Source organism: Neopsephotus bourkii, unplaced genomic scaffold (genome assembly GCF_033783945.1).
Source record: "Neopsephotus bourkii isolate Nb327-2 ecotype Australia unplaced genomic scaffold, CSIRO-AGI_Nbou_v1 NB_233, whole genome shotgun sequence".
NCBI classification, from domain to species: domain Eukaryota; kingdom Metazoa; phylum Chordata; class Aves; order Psittaciformes; family Psittacidae; genus Neopsephotus; species Neopsephotus bourkii.
In genome coordinates this window covers 1509889-1524864 of record NW_026900743.1, presented here as the reverse complement: position 1 = coordinate 1524864, position 14976 = coordinate 1509889, and the positions used below count along the sequence as shown (strand labels likewise).

General features: G+C 35.6%; 1 protein-coding gene across 2 annotated transcripts in view; it reads right to left on the bottom strand.

The window, feature by feature from the left end:
- Window positions 1-14976, bottom strand: part of PHF14 (PHD finger protein 14) — a 163086-nt gene that overhangs the window by 126932 nt on the left and 21178 nt on the right. For both annotated transcript variants that reach the window (XM_061344711.1, XM_061344710.1), the window contains exons 5-8: window positions 9715-9874; window positions 3118-3229; window positions 1919-2056; window positions 261-407 (exon numbers count right to left, since the gene is read on the bottom strand). In XM_061344711.1, the coding sequence (XP_061200695.1) occupies window positions 261-407; window positions 1919-2056; window positions 3118-3229; window positions 9715-9874 (557 nt within the window). The remainder of the gene's footprint in view (window positions 1-260; window positions 408-1918; window positions 2057-3117; window positions 3230-9714; window positions 9875-14976) is intronic.

Sequence of the window (14976 nt, the reverse complement as noted above, 5' to 3'; positions counted from 1 at the left end):
CTTTTTGCCACAAAATCAACCAAAATAAGATTTTTCAATTCAGACAAGTATAGATATCCCTTTTTGATAACTGTTTTATTGAGACTTGTTCTTAAGAGACCAAAACATACAAATCATTTACTGCTTTGTTAAATGACCAAGCATAATCAACATATTTCAGATTTTATTTCCTACTACAATAAAAATGTCCCATCCTCTTTGTTTCTTTCTTGTTTAACATGGATGATTAACACAGTCCACTTACGTCATGAGTACAATACCTGAGCTTCTGGCGAGAGCTGTTTTTCTCTTTCCTGCAAGGACATTTTACAGTAAGATTGTAATGCCAAGTAGTTCTTCCGCTTCCATTTCCTGTCTAACCTGTCCGCATGCTGTTTACAATAAGCAAAAAAAGGGTCAGCTATATCCTGTTTCAGAGAAGACAAAGGGGAAGGAACAAAAATAAAGTAAGACATACATTGCTAAAAGTCTCTTAAAGCATAAACATTCTGGCAATCAGTTCACACATTCAAACAGACACATTTTTAAAAACAACTAATACATATCTTTCTAAATCAATTTTGTCATGTTAATGTAATTTACCATATAAAGTGGTTTTTCACTGTTTTCATTGTGCGACTCTAAATGTTTTTAAATCCATTAACTACTTAACTATCTACTGTTCAGTCTCTGTACTATTTTCTCATACCCAGAAAAAAAAAACCGTAGAAAAAAATTCTAAGTACAAATCCCTTTAACATGTAACATGCATTGTTAACTTACAAGGGGTTAACAATTCTGCAGAATACAAAGGCAATATATTTGGTTTTCTCAAACAATTTCCAAACGTTTTTCATGGCTATACTCCTACATGATTTATCATCTTTTAGATGTTTTCTCTATTTCTTCATTCTCCATCAGATCTGCACATTATCATGGCTGTAAGCTTTTAGTAACTTGTAGCACCTGTAAACCTTGCAAGCAGACTAGAACTATCTGAGCCACAAGTAACTGTGGTTTAAGAAGTATATTTCATTGGCAGTATCTTTTCGAAGTGTAAAAACATCATCATAAACCTACAAACTAAGAAGAAAAACTTAAAGCGGTCTTCACTCATATAGTAATAAAATATTAATAAATAATGCTTATTATATTTTCCTTTACTCCATGTATAACACATGAACCAATGAAACCTATGCAGGCTTTCCCTACAAACGTATTTTGATTTAGATTTTCAGTGTGACAACTTCCAAAAATTAGCAGCATGCTAAAATTAAGACAGTGTGAAGCCTTCATTTGACAACATGTAACCAAAACATGTAACAAAATACTAAGGTGGAAAAACAAGTAATGCATATGCCTATAAGAAATTCACAGAGAGTATTTGAAGAATCAACATTGTACATAATTTATCGAGACCAACAATGAGGTAATTGTGCTAACTTCCTACTCTCAGTCTCACAGAAGAAAGTATTTTGTGAATCCTTTAAGAACCACTTCATGGTTTTCAGAAACAAAAGTGTCAGTGTCGATAGCACAAGTAACGTTTGCTTGTTTCCTACCTGTGGTACTTCCTAAGGCAACAAGAAGTTAAAATTGTGCAGTTATGAACACTACAGGCTTAGCTCAAATGATACACGTCAGGATGAAATTTGGCAACCTGAAAGTACTCATACCATAAAAATGAATTTGGAAGTAGGAGCTTCAGATCTGAATTGGTTTAATGATATTACAGGGAGAAAACTGGTAAGAACAGGTATTAGAAGTTAATCAGTAGGTAATAAATGTTTGCATTTCATTCTGATTGCTAAGATCAATGTTCCCACAAGGAAAGTTATATACCTGTACTGCTCATGGTTAGTGAGCAACAAAGGCACAACTACAGGTGCCTTCACAAGCTTTTGATATAACTTTTTTACTCTATCCTTTCTATAGGTACCTCTTCTGCTGCTGCTTCTGAGAGGAGGCCTTCCTTCTGAGCGCAGGTCACATGGAAATAAGCTCTGCACATCCCAGCATCACAACTAATGCACACACCAGTTCTGGCAAAACGAGGATCTTCGCAAAAACTGCATTCCTTTTACAGAAGGGTGGAAAATACCACAGTAGGTATTTCAGGCACATTTTGTCTAATATTTAACAATTTACATCTTATATAAAACCAGATCAGGTCTGTTTACTCTTGTATGGTACAGAAACCAATTATGCTGCCCACAGTTGACACTACTTAAAATTTCACCCCCTCCCAACCTCCACTATTGATTTCACATTCAACAAGCAATGGAAAAGTGCTTGAACAACTTAAACAGCATGTTGGATGAATTTTTGTATTAACTTCCATGTCTTGTATTTCCCTTCAGAGCAACAACTGAATCCCTCCCAGACAGTTCATGCACAATTAAGTACACAAGTACGATATCATAAACCAACATGACTGCTCAGCAAATGTTCAGTTGCAACAAGTTCAGAGGACAAACAAAGAGCTGTGTCTGGATGACTGAAATTATGGAGCGCTGCACTCTGTCCATTGCAATGGTTTTCTGCATTGTGCACAATCACTTTCCAAGTGGATTCAAAACATTTACATGTAAACCCATTTTAATTTTAGAGCCATTTTTTTGTTCAAATTGAGGGCCCCATGTTGTTGTGGATTTTTTTTAAATATTGGTTTGCAGCAACCTTTTTATATACACTCTAGACCATGATTATATAGACCCTGAAGCAATTCTTACTGAATGTACATCTGTCACTTGCTTAATCAACCTAATCTTCCATTTCTCTATTTCGCATCCCATAAATCCTCTCCAATTTCCATCCACATTTTGGCAATGTGCCTCTATCTGACTTAAAAAAGAAAGTAATTACCACCTGTGTAAAAAAATGAGGGAAATTAGGGGAAAAACAGTGACAGAAATTATGAAGAGCAGTGGTAAGGAAAATAGAAAGAAAAAGGCAGGGAAGAGCAATGGCATGAGCAATGATATAACAACCATAAAAAAAACTTCATCCCATTTTTAGTCCTGAACATTACTGCAACTGCTATAAAGAAGAAAAAGTTGATAAGATGTATGTTATTCTATTATACATCAAAATGTAAAATAAAGCTACTTGTTGGCAGAACATCTCTTCTAAATTTACCTTGGCACCATACTTTGAATAATTCATTTCTGTAAGCGTTACTGGCCGCAGTTTGTCGATATCTCCAAATGCCACTCCTGGAACATAGAGGGCACAAACAATATGGACCCACCTAAAACAGCAGATAAAATTACGTTACTGCTATCAATCTTTTGATTCTATATTATCCTCACCATTTGCAGATATCAAGGTGCCTTGTACACGTTACAGATGCTAGAAGAAATGTGCTTAAAGGAAAGTACATTGCAGAAGTAGGGAGAAAATGCATTTTTGGAATTCAGCAGCTCACACACTTAACTACAGAGTAAGGCTTTCAAAGCTACTGGGACTGCTCTGCTTGTCTGGACCAAGGGCTGGGCTACCACCACCTTTTTGCTCTGCTGGCTCTCATGTGGGGCTCCACAACGCTTTTCATCTGACATGAAACATACATAAAGATTTCAAAATGACTTACAAAGCTAAGGCAGACAGAAAATTTCATGAGGGGGCAGGAGGGTGGAAGAGGAGGAATAAAATTATACAAGTAGTCACAGCAACAATGAGCTCTAAGCATATAGATATTAAGTACCTACAACACAGAATCAGTCAGACCCTGCATTACAGTTACACATATTAGTATAGAATTATAGAATCATAAAACAGTTAGGTTGGAAAGGACCTTAAGAGCATCAAGTTCCAACCCCCCTGCCATGGTCAGGGACACCTCACACTAAACCATGCCACCCAAGGCTCTGTCCAACCTGGCCTTGAACACCGCCAGGGATGGAGCATTCAGAACTTCCTGGGGCAACCCATTCCAGTGCCTCACCACCCTAACAGGAAAGAATTTCCTCCTTATATCCAATCTAAACTTCCCCTGTTTAAGTTTTAACCCGTTACCCCCTGTTCTATCACTACAGTCCCTAATGAATAGTACATCCCCAGCATCCCTATAGGCCCCCTTCAGATACTGGAAGGCTGCTATGAGCTCTCCACGCAGCCTTCTCTTCTCCAGGCTCAACAGCCCCAACTTTCTCAGCCTATCTTCATACAGGAGGTGCTCCAGTCCCCTGATCATCCTTGTGGCCCCCTCTGGACTTGTTCCAATACTTGCATGTCCTTTTATGTTGAGGACACCAGAAGTGTACACAATACTCAAAGTGAGGTCTCAGGAGAGCAGAGTAGAGGGGCAGGATCACCTCCTTTGACCTGCTGGTCACTCCTTTTGATGCAGCCCAGGATACGGTTGGTTTTCATGCTGCAAGCGCACACTGAAGGTGGCTCATGTTCATTTTCTCATCAACCAACACCCCCAAGCCCTTCTCCGCAGGGCTGCTCTGAATCTCTTCTCTGCCCATCCTGTACCTGTGCCTGGGATTGCTTTGACCCAGGTGTAGGACCTTGCACTTGGCATGGTTAAACTTCATGAGGTTGGCATCAGCCCACCTCACAAGCGTGTCAAGGGCCCTCTGGATGGCATTCCTTCCCTCCAACGTATCAACCGAACCACACAGCTTGGTGTCATTGGCAAACTTGCTGAGGGAGCACTCAATCCCACTGTCCATGTCAGCGACGAAGATGTTGAACAAAATTATAGAGTAGTTCGGGTTGGAATGGACCTTCAAAGGTCATCTCATCCAACCTCCGGACATCTTGAACTAGATCAGGCCATCCAGAAACACATCCAGCTGTACTCTTGTCACTGGCCATAAACGAATTCAAGAGTAACAGGTTCAAATCTTCAGCTCTGAGAAGCATAAAATGAGACAGCATGACTCTGGGCCTCAGCGTCCAGTAATCAAATACAACAAAATGGTGAAGGCTTCAGCCTCAAGTCTGCCTTTGACAAACATCTTTGTAATCTCCTGAAACTCTTAATTGCCCCAAGGCATCCTTGCAGCAGAAGACATGTTTTCTTCTTCTTACCTAACAAACACTTTTTAAAAGATCCAACTCTCATGGTCACAAACCATCAATTAGTGACAAACTCAAACACAGCATGCATGACTCAAATCAACTGAGACAAACTACTCCAAAACTCAAAATGTTCCTCCCCAAAATAATGCATTACCAAAATTCCAGTAACTATTTAGCATTTTCCCCAGAAAAAGGCCAGGCTAATAACTGGATAATAGAAAAAAAAACACCCAATAACAAACTAGTTATAAAGTGAGTTATTGTTTTCTAAGAAATTTCTCACTAAATCTAACATAAACTACAACACTGACTGACATCACAGTTGACAACTCTTTTCACCTGCATGTTTAAAAACAAGTTTTTACTCTACTGTTAAATCACTTGGCTTTGAGATGCTAAGTGGTATATTCCCTTTAAAATATGAAATGTTTAAACAATGAGAACAATGTATATAATAAATACACATCTGCATGTGACAACAGCATTGCTTTGCCTTTACAGATTTTACCAAGGTTCACCACATCACCAAATTATCTGGTCACAGCATTGTAACTACTGGAAGAGTCGAAGAAAATCTGAAGATGAGCTACAACCCTGTCTTTTAATAACATAGTGCAAATACAACACCATGCTAGCTGCCAGAGAACAAACCGAGATACTCAAATGTTCTGTCAAACCTCTTGCTGCTTGTAGGGAGCAGAGCTCATCACTGGTTTTATTACAGTATAAACACTCCCACATTTTAGCAAAACGCCTTAGTTCAGTACAATATTACATGTAAAAAATAAGTCTCTTCCTGTCAGTATATGAAAAGTGTATCTTCTGTCTGCCTCCCCACAAAAGCAATGGAAGCATAACATACTCCTGTGAGGGAGCAATGGAGCACCTTGCACCATCTCTGCCCTTCCACACTCTATCCAGAACTGACAATAGGTTGGCCTAAATCACTACCATACCTTCATGAAATATTCTTCTACAAAAAAGCATATCTCTGTGCATAAATGTGTATTTTGGTATATATTAAGCATTTATACCTCATAAATATCTCATTTAAATGAGCATATTCCACTTGTTTTCAAAAGAAATTCTGTAGGGCTTCTTTTCTACACTCTACCACTGATTTCGGATGTGTTATATAGAACAAATTTGTATCAACATAAGTTACATATCTCCACAATTACTATTCTTTACAAAACCCCAAGATTCTGGTTGGAGATTTTTGATACTAAGTTTTAATACAGCCTCCTAAATCTACCTTACAAAGTTCAATACGAAGATACTCATCTTCTACAAGCAGCTGCTTCTCAATTTAATTTGCACAGTTTTTTCATGCTCCACTGGTGTATTAAATGCTGCTGCACTCTGTAGGAATTTATCTATGATAAACCCAACAGCTGACTGCTTGCTTCATACTGACCTTCTCAAAATGTTTTAGTATATGTCACCCAAGTGTTACAGTATTACAGATTTAAACTGCCATTTCAGTGTGACTGGCACACAAGTGCCTCATTTCTTTAACCACCTATATGTGAACTCAGACCTGAATCTTTATTAAAAAACATACACAAGTCAGTTAAGTTCACAGCTGAGGCAATTTCAGCTGTTTTTAATACCAGTTCTAAATATTTTCCTCCTCATTTGTTTAGCTGCACATGTTTTAGAAGCTTGTAATTAAGACAAATTGGGTAATCAAAGAAGAATAATCTTCCTTGTTACTTTACCATCCATTTAGCTTGGAGCGATGATGACAGATGTTGATTAGCAAAGAAGAACTCTATACCAAAACAAGGACAGAATTCATATTCTTGGATAACAGCATTTTGTGAAACAAAATTTCATAAATTCACATTTATGCTTATGAAACTGAGAGGTTAATGTGAAGTGTTCTGCTGAGAAATTAAGCACCTCATTATTATTATTATTATTCACCTTTCATATAGGAAATAAAATTATTCCAACTTCATTATGAAGAGAAGTAGAATAGGTTTGGTGTGTGTAATTTCCAACACCAATGCATATGAAGAACTTATTTTAAAATAAGGTGATAACGGGGTGGAGAACAATCATGAGTTAATTAATTCGGTAGTCTGCCTCTGCTAGTATTTCAAGAAAGGAGCTGAACTGGATGGCAGTTTACTGAGTACAATGAAAACATAATGGAAGTTGCCTGCCCCAAGACTCTACCATTAGCCTGTAGTGTCCCACTGCCTTGAGATTTCGAATTTGTGAATAAATTATAGAAGTAGAGAGCACAGGAATTTTCACATGGTAGACAGTGTTTGTTTTTTCTACTACATAGGCTCTATTCATCTGGGAGAATAACCTCATGCCTATTCACGATAACCATATCACATTATCTAGCAGGTAAAAAGACAGTAATAATCATAGAGAATTATTGTGTTAACGCCCAAAATCACCAAAGCAAGAATGTGCTTCTGCACAGAGAACCAGCATCACCTAGAAAACACTTTAACCAAAAGCATACCACCATTTTACAAGAAAAACCAATTTTTAAAATGTTGACTATAGTTTCTACTGCAGTTATATAGGAAATTACATATATAATTCTTTATTTGGCTTACAGAACACAGGAATAAAATCGCTGAAATAAAATTTGCAAGGTGATACTGATTCTCACATTACCTAACTGATAGACACAACTGATTTCAGTCTTTAAAAACAGTATTTCCATATAGCAGACTTATTATTAAAATAGAAGAGAGAGCTGAAAGGTACAATTTGTTTAATTGTGCAAAATCTTTACACAGAAGATGCACAGACACTGTTGAACCTATGCCAGAACAGAAACTGAGGACCTCAACCCCAAAAGTACTTAAAAAGCAGCACAACTGCTTCTATAGGGTCAAAATTATTCACTATGAATCCTGACTCTCTTGTGTAACTTTTTGGTTTTTTTAATAGCACAGTATTTCCTCCTACTTTCATTTTATCCTGTTTACAAGATGCAGGCAGAAAACGTGAAAGAAAGAAAAAAAAAAAAGACTTCTTTTACACGCTGTATGCATGTATCTTTAAAATTCATCTCAGCAACAAACTGAGGAATTGAGCTCAATGTATATTCAGTAGAGAAAGACAGATGCCTCCAAAGATTATTACTAGCATATGCATCAAATGGCCTAAGTTCAGTACTATGAACACCTTTGTCATTGTTTTATTCCCAGTACAAACTCAAACTGTTTTGGCTATGAGGACAAAAACACAAACTAAGGGAGAAATGCAAGGGCATGTTCAATTTAATCTACAAAACCTGAATCAACTTATGACATTTTAATACCATATTTACTTTTCTGAAGACAGACAACACAGTAAGTCAAAAAAGCTTTTCTAAACATCATCCTGAGCTCTGCTGAACTTTTAATGATGCCAGGACCAGACTGTTACATTGCGAATACACAACAATAAAATCTGAGTAAGACTTGAAAGAAAATGAACAGATAAATAAATTACAGAAAACACCAAAGAACTGGGAAAAGGAAAAAAAAAAATTACAGATACGGGTAGGTTTATTCAAACATGACAAGACAGCTGTATACTTACGTGGTAACATATACAAAAGAGTACTAATACAGATTCTAAGATTCAACTTTTACTTTATTTTAGCTTGCCTCTTAGCTTTACTGCAAGTCTAACTAGGGAACTCTTCACAAGTAGGAAAAACCATGAATAGCACTACAAAACAGTGGGTTTGAGCAAGAACATGGTTATATTTTACAATTTGCTAGTACTAAAGATGCTGTTCTACAATATATAGTGTAGTAAGCCTAGTAGCTAAGTGTAAATAGTAATGTGTCTATGAATTGATAATGTAGAAACCACAAAAGGTTTTACAATAACACGCTGACATTTCTAAATTTTGTAAAGTGTTTGTACAAATAGTGAACAGTTATTTGGATTCTTTCCAATTTATCCATCATCATCTGTAAAATACGTCTTCAGACTTTTGTATTTCTACATCTCTAACAGATACGTCTTCCTGTGTTAACATAATCAACAGAATGACAGGTCCAGCATCTGAGAGCTTTGTGTATTATCACACACCTGCAATTTATGTAACTATAAAATGTACAGAAAAATAACTTATAGTTTAAAACAAAGAAAAAAAAAACCACTAACCAACCACCAAAAGGAGTAACACTAGCCATAAATTGGACACTGCTGATGTCTAATAACAATATGGCGATAACAATACATGGTGATTTCATACTAAACAACATAGTTTATCTGTCCCTGAAATAAATGATGATCTTTACTTCACCAAGATAAATCTTTTGCTCATAGGTCCATAAATTTTCCTGCCCTAATTCACCTTAAGACAACATCTTAGAATCATAGAATCATAGAATAGTTAGGGTTGGAAAGGACCTTCAGATCATCAAGTTCCAACCCCCCTGCCATGGGCAGGGACACCTCGCTCTAAACCATATCACCCAAGGCCTCGTCCAACCTGGCCTTGAACACTGCCAGGGATGGAGCATATAACGGCCATGAAGAGTTATTACAAGAACACAAAAAATTAGACGACTATCCAAAGAGAGCCCAACTCAGAAGTGAGGTGAGACAGAAAGGATATCAACAAAGTTTAATTTATGACACCGTCTTCAACAGGAACAGACTAGGGAAAAAAACAGTGTTTTAAATGTATGATGACATCAATTCAAAATACCACTTCTTCAGTCCTACCTGCCTGCATCAGTCTCCTTGAAGATCCCATCCTGGTTAGGACACAATTCACAACTAGGTGTGACACCACATTTGCATGCATCACAAAACCAAGGTTCTGTGGAATTTTCTGAAGCTGAGCTCATGATCGAATCACTCTCTCCATCAACACCATAGCAACCTGCACACATGAAAAATGATACACCAATATAAGTCAATTGTAGAGTAGATAGTTGTCAGTTATGATTTCAGCAGGAAAAATATACACATATCCATTCAGAGAAATGATACAGAAATACCAAGAAAGCTTAAAATATTTTTGCAAAGATTGTGCAAAATTTTCAATTTAAAGAGATTCTAATTATAAGAAGTGATCTATTTTATGCAACTGTCTTAGACTGCAACTGAAAAACAAGAACAAAAAGGCTGCTTTATTTAATTATTCTGCAACACTGTTCTTCCAGGCTACCCACTAAGAAGGAAAGTAACAAAAGAACATTTGAAACAACAAACAAATTAAAACTTAAGGCATAGAAAAATTCAAGGCATTTTTTCAAATAATAAAATATATTTCAAGTTAAATGCAACAAGCTAAAGAATTTGTGATCATTTGTAGGCTTCTCTTGGATATACCTATCTTTCTCCTCCTCTTTAGTCTGAAAATGAACATTAATTGGGGATGGGAGTGTGTGTGACTTTTTCAAGGTTTATTTTGCCAGTAGTATCCAGTCCAGAAAATGCACTCCACTTTTCTACTTTGCATTCAGCATTCAAATCAACTAAAAGAGAACCTATATGCATGAAATTATATTAAAAAAAAAAAAAACACAAAAACACAAAAACACCCACAAAACTACTTGCATACTTTAGGGGTTGTAGGGCTGAGATTAAAAGGCCTTCTATAACTTCAAAACCAAGGTATAGTTTGCAGAGCACAGACTGACAGTTTTGAGATACCACACTGGTGAATGATGAGTATACTGAGTTTTTTTAAGCATTCTCTTTTTTAACTGGTTTTAAATTATGGCTAGACTCAATCATTCAGTTTCTCCATTCTTCTTTGGTATATCCAATGTAATTTGTATGATTCTTAAGATGTCTATGCATACTTAATCACCACAAAATTATGAAAACAGTATTTTTAAAGTGATTTAAAAGCTTGTTATTTAATTTTTTCACAAGAGTAAGAGTAGTATTATTACAATGACAAAATGAAAATTTTAGAGCTTATCACCACAAAACTGTATTTCTGCATATGCCACACTTCGAACATTTACCCGTTATTCAAATGGAGAAAAATATTATTTCACTGTCAACACTTAAAACACAGTAGAGACTCTTATACTAAGAGATTAAATTCAGCTATCCATCAAATACAACAATCAAGTCAACATCTGTGCTTGCAGATCAGCTAAATTACTGAATTCTGCAATTAAATAGCAACATGATTTGTTACTTTGGTTCGTTACCCACTCACTGCAATAAAAAAGCAACCGTGCTCCAACTCCCCTTGTGACAGAAACAGAGGTCTGCATAACAGACTAGAACTACATCCAGGAAATAAGCAATAACGGTGTAGGAACCATTTAAGAAATATAGTCTTCCTTACAGAAGGAGGCTCATCAATAAGAATTAAAATAAGAAGGCAGAATGTTTTCTTTTCATTATAAAAGTATTCCAGAAAACAAGGACAAGTAATGTGCAGAACTACATTCACAGACAAGTTTCATTATGTATATAAAAGACCATATAGCCCACACATAAGGTGACTCCATTTTCTTCATAATGCAGTATCAGCTTTAGATAGCATTCCAGAAAGTAATTTTTTAAGTTCTAATGACACAGTCTTGAATACATGTCAGTAAAGCTACTTTCAAGCAATTACATTAACATACACACAGCCCATTGATAGTTAATGAATAATTAAGCATTTTATGATTCCTTCAGATTTCTTAATGTATTAGCATTTTCCTAAATGTACTTATTAAAAATTACCTACCACCACAGAAGCAGTAATACTGTCATCAATCCATAAAGCAAAATAAATTCAGTTTATTTCAAACATTGATGCTTCTTCACAAATTTAAAGTAGTTACATTTGCTTTTCTAACCTATGTGCCATCAGCCTGCTAAAATTAGAATAGTGACTTAGCTAAACTGTCTTATCTTCATTCTAAAATAGTTGCTTTATTATATTTGTCAGTCATTTATACCCGATTATTTTTTTTTATCCTTCCTCCTGGGAAATGACACATATATGCTGTAATTATTTTCACCCTTATCATGTGTTGACATAAAATTATTTTTTTAACAATACATATTTAGATCCTTTCTTCAAGTAGATTTTTAAAAAGTAAACTTTTAACCCAAATTTTTTATCCCAATTTACTTATTTCCCTAACTACCATTTAGCTAAACACCATACTGTTACAATGACCAAAAGGGGTAGTCATTAGCTGGACAAAACAGACTAAATTACTATTAATCATCAGTGATAAATACATCAAAACAACTTTGCGCACAACAGAGCTGAAGAAAAGGAAATCCAACCCAAAGACTGCCATAGATTTGGTGTACACTGCCACATAAAGCTACAGAATAAAAGCTGCAATATAAAGCATCAACAAAAGACTGCACTCAGTGGTAGCTTTTTATACCCACATAGATTATTACCTTTAACTACAAGGGAAAGTAACTTCAGTGCAAGGTACTTGGTAATTGTTCTTGACTGAGAGTGGCATGGACCAATTTCAGTATGCTCCAAAATAAGACTGAACTCTATGTAACATATCTGAAGCGTTTATTTTCTAGGAGGAGTCAGGACTAATACATATGAACAGTGAAACAAAACTCACCTTTATGAACAGTGCTTTTAAGTAGTTAATTAGGTAATGCACCATAAAGAATTTCTACTCAGGTCTTGGGACCTAGCAGCTGAAGTTTAAATTCAACCTAATAACACTTAACAGAATAAAGAGCAACTCCCAAAATTAATTAGAAAATACATGTTTAGCTGTATTTTTTGTTAAAGATAGGCAAGGATTTTAACTCTTCTTACGTTTGCTATAAAGAGTCATTTGCTGCTTTTCGGTGGTTAAGAGGTAACAGAAACCAAAGGAAAGATCAAATTTCACCAATGTAATATCCGTACTGATAACACAAATCTGTTGAATAGCTGTATTTATAAAATGTCTGAAAAGCTGCAAGACAGACAGCAAATCCTGCATATGGTTTTGATATCAAAAAACAGTATGAAAAAAAAAAATCCTTTATGAAAAACAGCAGTTAAAGTTTCTTGCACGCCAAAAATAAATGGTGAAGAAAACAAATGCTAGTAGCTCCATTTTTAAATAACAAAACTTGCACAATTCAGAAAAGAATGAAATTACTTAAAACAAAAAAATAATCAATGACAACATATGTCTGCCTTGTTTTAAGGAAATCACAGATAACACGATGATGTCATTTGACACTAAGATGTCAGATGCACACAGGAGCAAATGTACCATTCGTTCTTCAAGTGTAAAAGGAACAAAAACCCCACTATTTTACTTCAGCTGAGATCTGAAGGTAAAAGAAGTTTCAGAAAGAAACCCTATTGTAAAGATAGATCAGTTTTTAGATTTTTACATATATAAGATTTGAATTTTAGTCCAAGTACGCGTATTTGGAACAATGAAAATATTGTTGCAGCAAGTCTCCCTCCAGCCCAAACCACAGCAAGTCTCCATCCAGCCCAAACAAGAGCAAGCCCAATAACCACTGCTCTGATCACATGTGCAGTAATTCCAGAATAAATACCTCAGTCCCTTCTGCGAGTTGCTGCACTTCTATGTATAAACATTGCAGTATTTATTGTACTAGTTGTCTATTAATTCTGCAGCCTGACTGCAGCAGTTCAAAATTGTTCCAACATACTGAGAAATAAAAAGAATTCAATAGCTTACAGCTTACTAGAAATGAAAACCTACTTTGTTATTAAGTAGCAAACATAATGAAAACTCTGGCAAAGCTGAGGAATGCTGCTCATCTAGTAAGCATCTGTAGTATCAAAATTAAAAAAAAAATTTTTCAAAATTTCTCAATATACTGACTTTATTTCATCCCTTGATATCACAAGTTGCAATACTAACTGCAAACAGAAAAAGCAATTTGGTCATTTTAACATCATTTAAACAACAGCATCTTATACATGGTCAGAATTTAGTATCGTGGTTAAAAAGATTATCAAACACTTTCAAGCAAGCAAATACAATTAACACTAACAAAAAAGATGAACCTGGAGTTCTAGATCACACTTTCAGTGGCTTTCACTTTCAAATTTTGAGTAACTTTGTAAGTCATGCTAACGGATTAATATGTCTCTTAATAAGCTGAATCTGGGGAAAAAGTGTTTTCTACTGCATGGTCATAATTGAATTTCTGCATATTAAGTTAGTCCTACAGTACAAAATGCACTTGCTAAAAAAATCTAAATGCACTTTTGTCCAAATCTGTCTGAAAAGTTACTATATATAGATAAAGAGTTCAGAGTTTTCAAAAACAGCAGTACTTTTATATTTTGACCACAGTAATATTCAACTGTAACAAACAGTAGTTCTTTAAATACATTATTTTAGAATCCTTAAAACTACTGAGTACAACAATGGTTCAACTGCCACTTTTTCCTATGCTGAAAGAATTATTTTGGTCCTATTAAAAACCTTAAAAAGCATTATTTTCTATGACTCTTTAGACATACAAATACAAAGCTGTTGCTTGATAAATAACTTCATCCTAGTATTAAATGGTTAAGTGATGATCAAGGAAAAGGTGTTCAATCCAGCTCTCCTGTATGAATTGCTGGGAATTGCTGCTGTTGGAACAGAAAGCAGTGTAAGGCCTCACTACAAGTAAATCTCCAAAGCAACATCTGGAGGTAATCTTTAGGTGCTTTCTAGAAGCACCCCAGTTGTGTAGGTGGCGTTACTACTTAAGGAGTAAAGGACAAGAGAGGAAAGTATGCACATTTTTTAAATCATGTGTTTGACTCCAGTTATGATCACCTCACCTGTGACCTATTTGGCACAAAGTCAACTACTCACCCCTTTGACAAGAAAATATGTTGAAGAAAATAAAACAAATTTTAAAAACTTGGCATAAAACGCACCCTGCCTTTCCTTAATGTTCACAAAAATTCTTAATTTGGATCTTTAGAATACAGAAGCACCTTTTCAACTGCAGTTCATTAAAACCTCATGTTTGTATATTCTTAGATTACTGCATCACAACTCTATGTCTGCC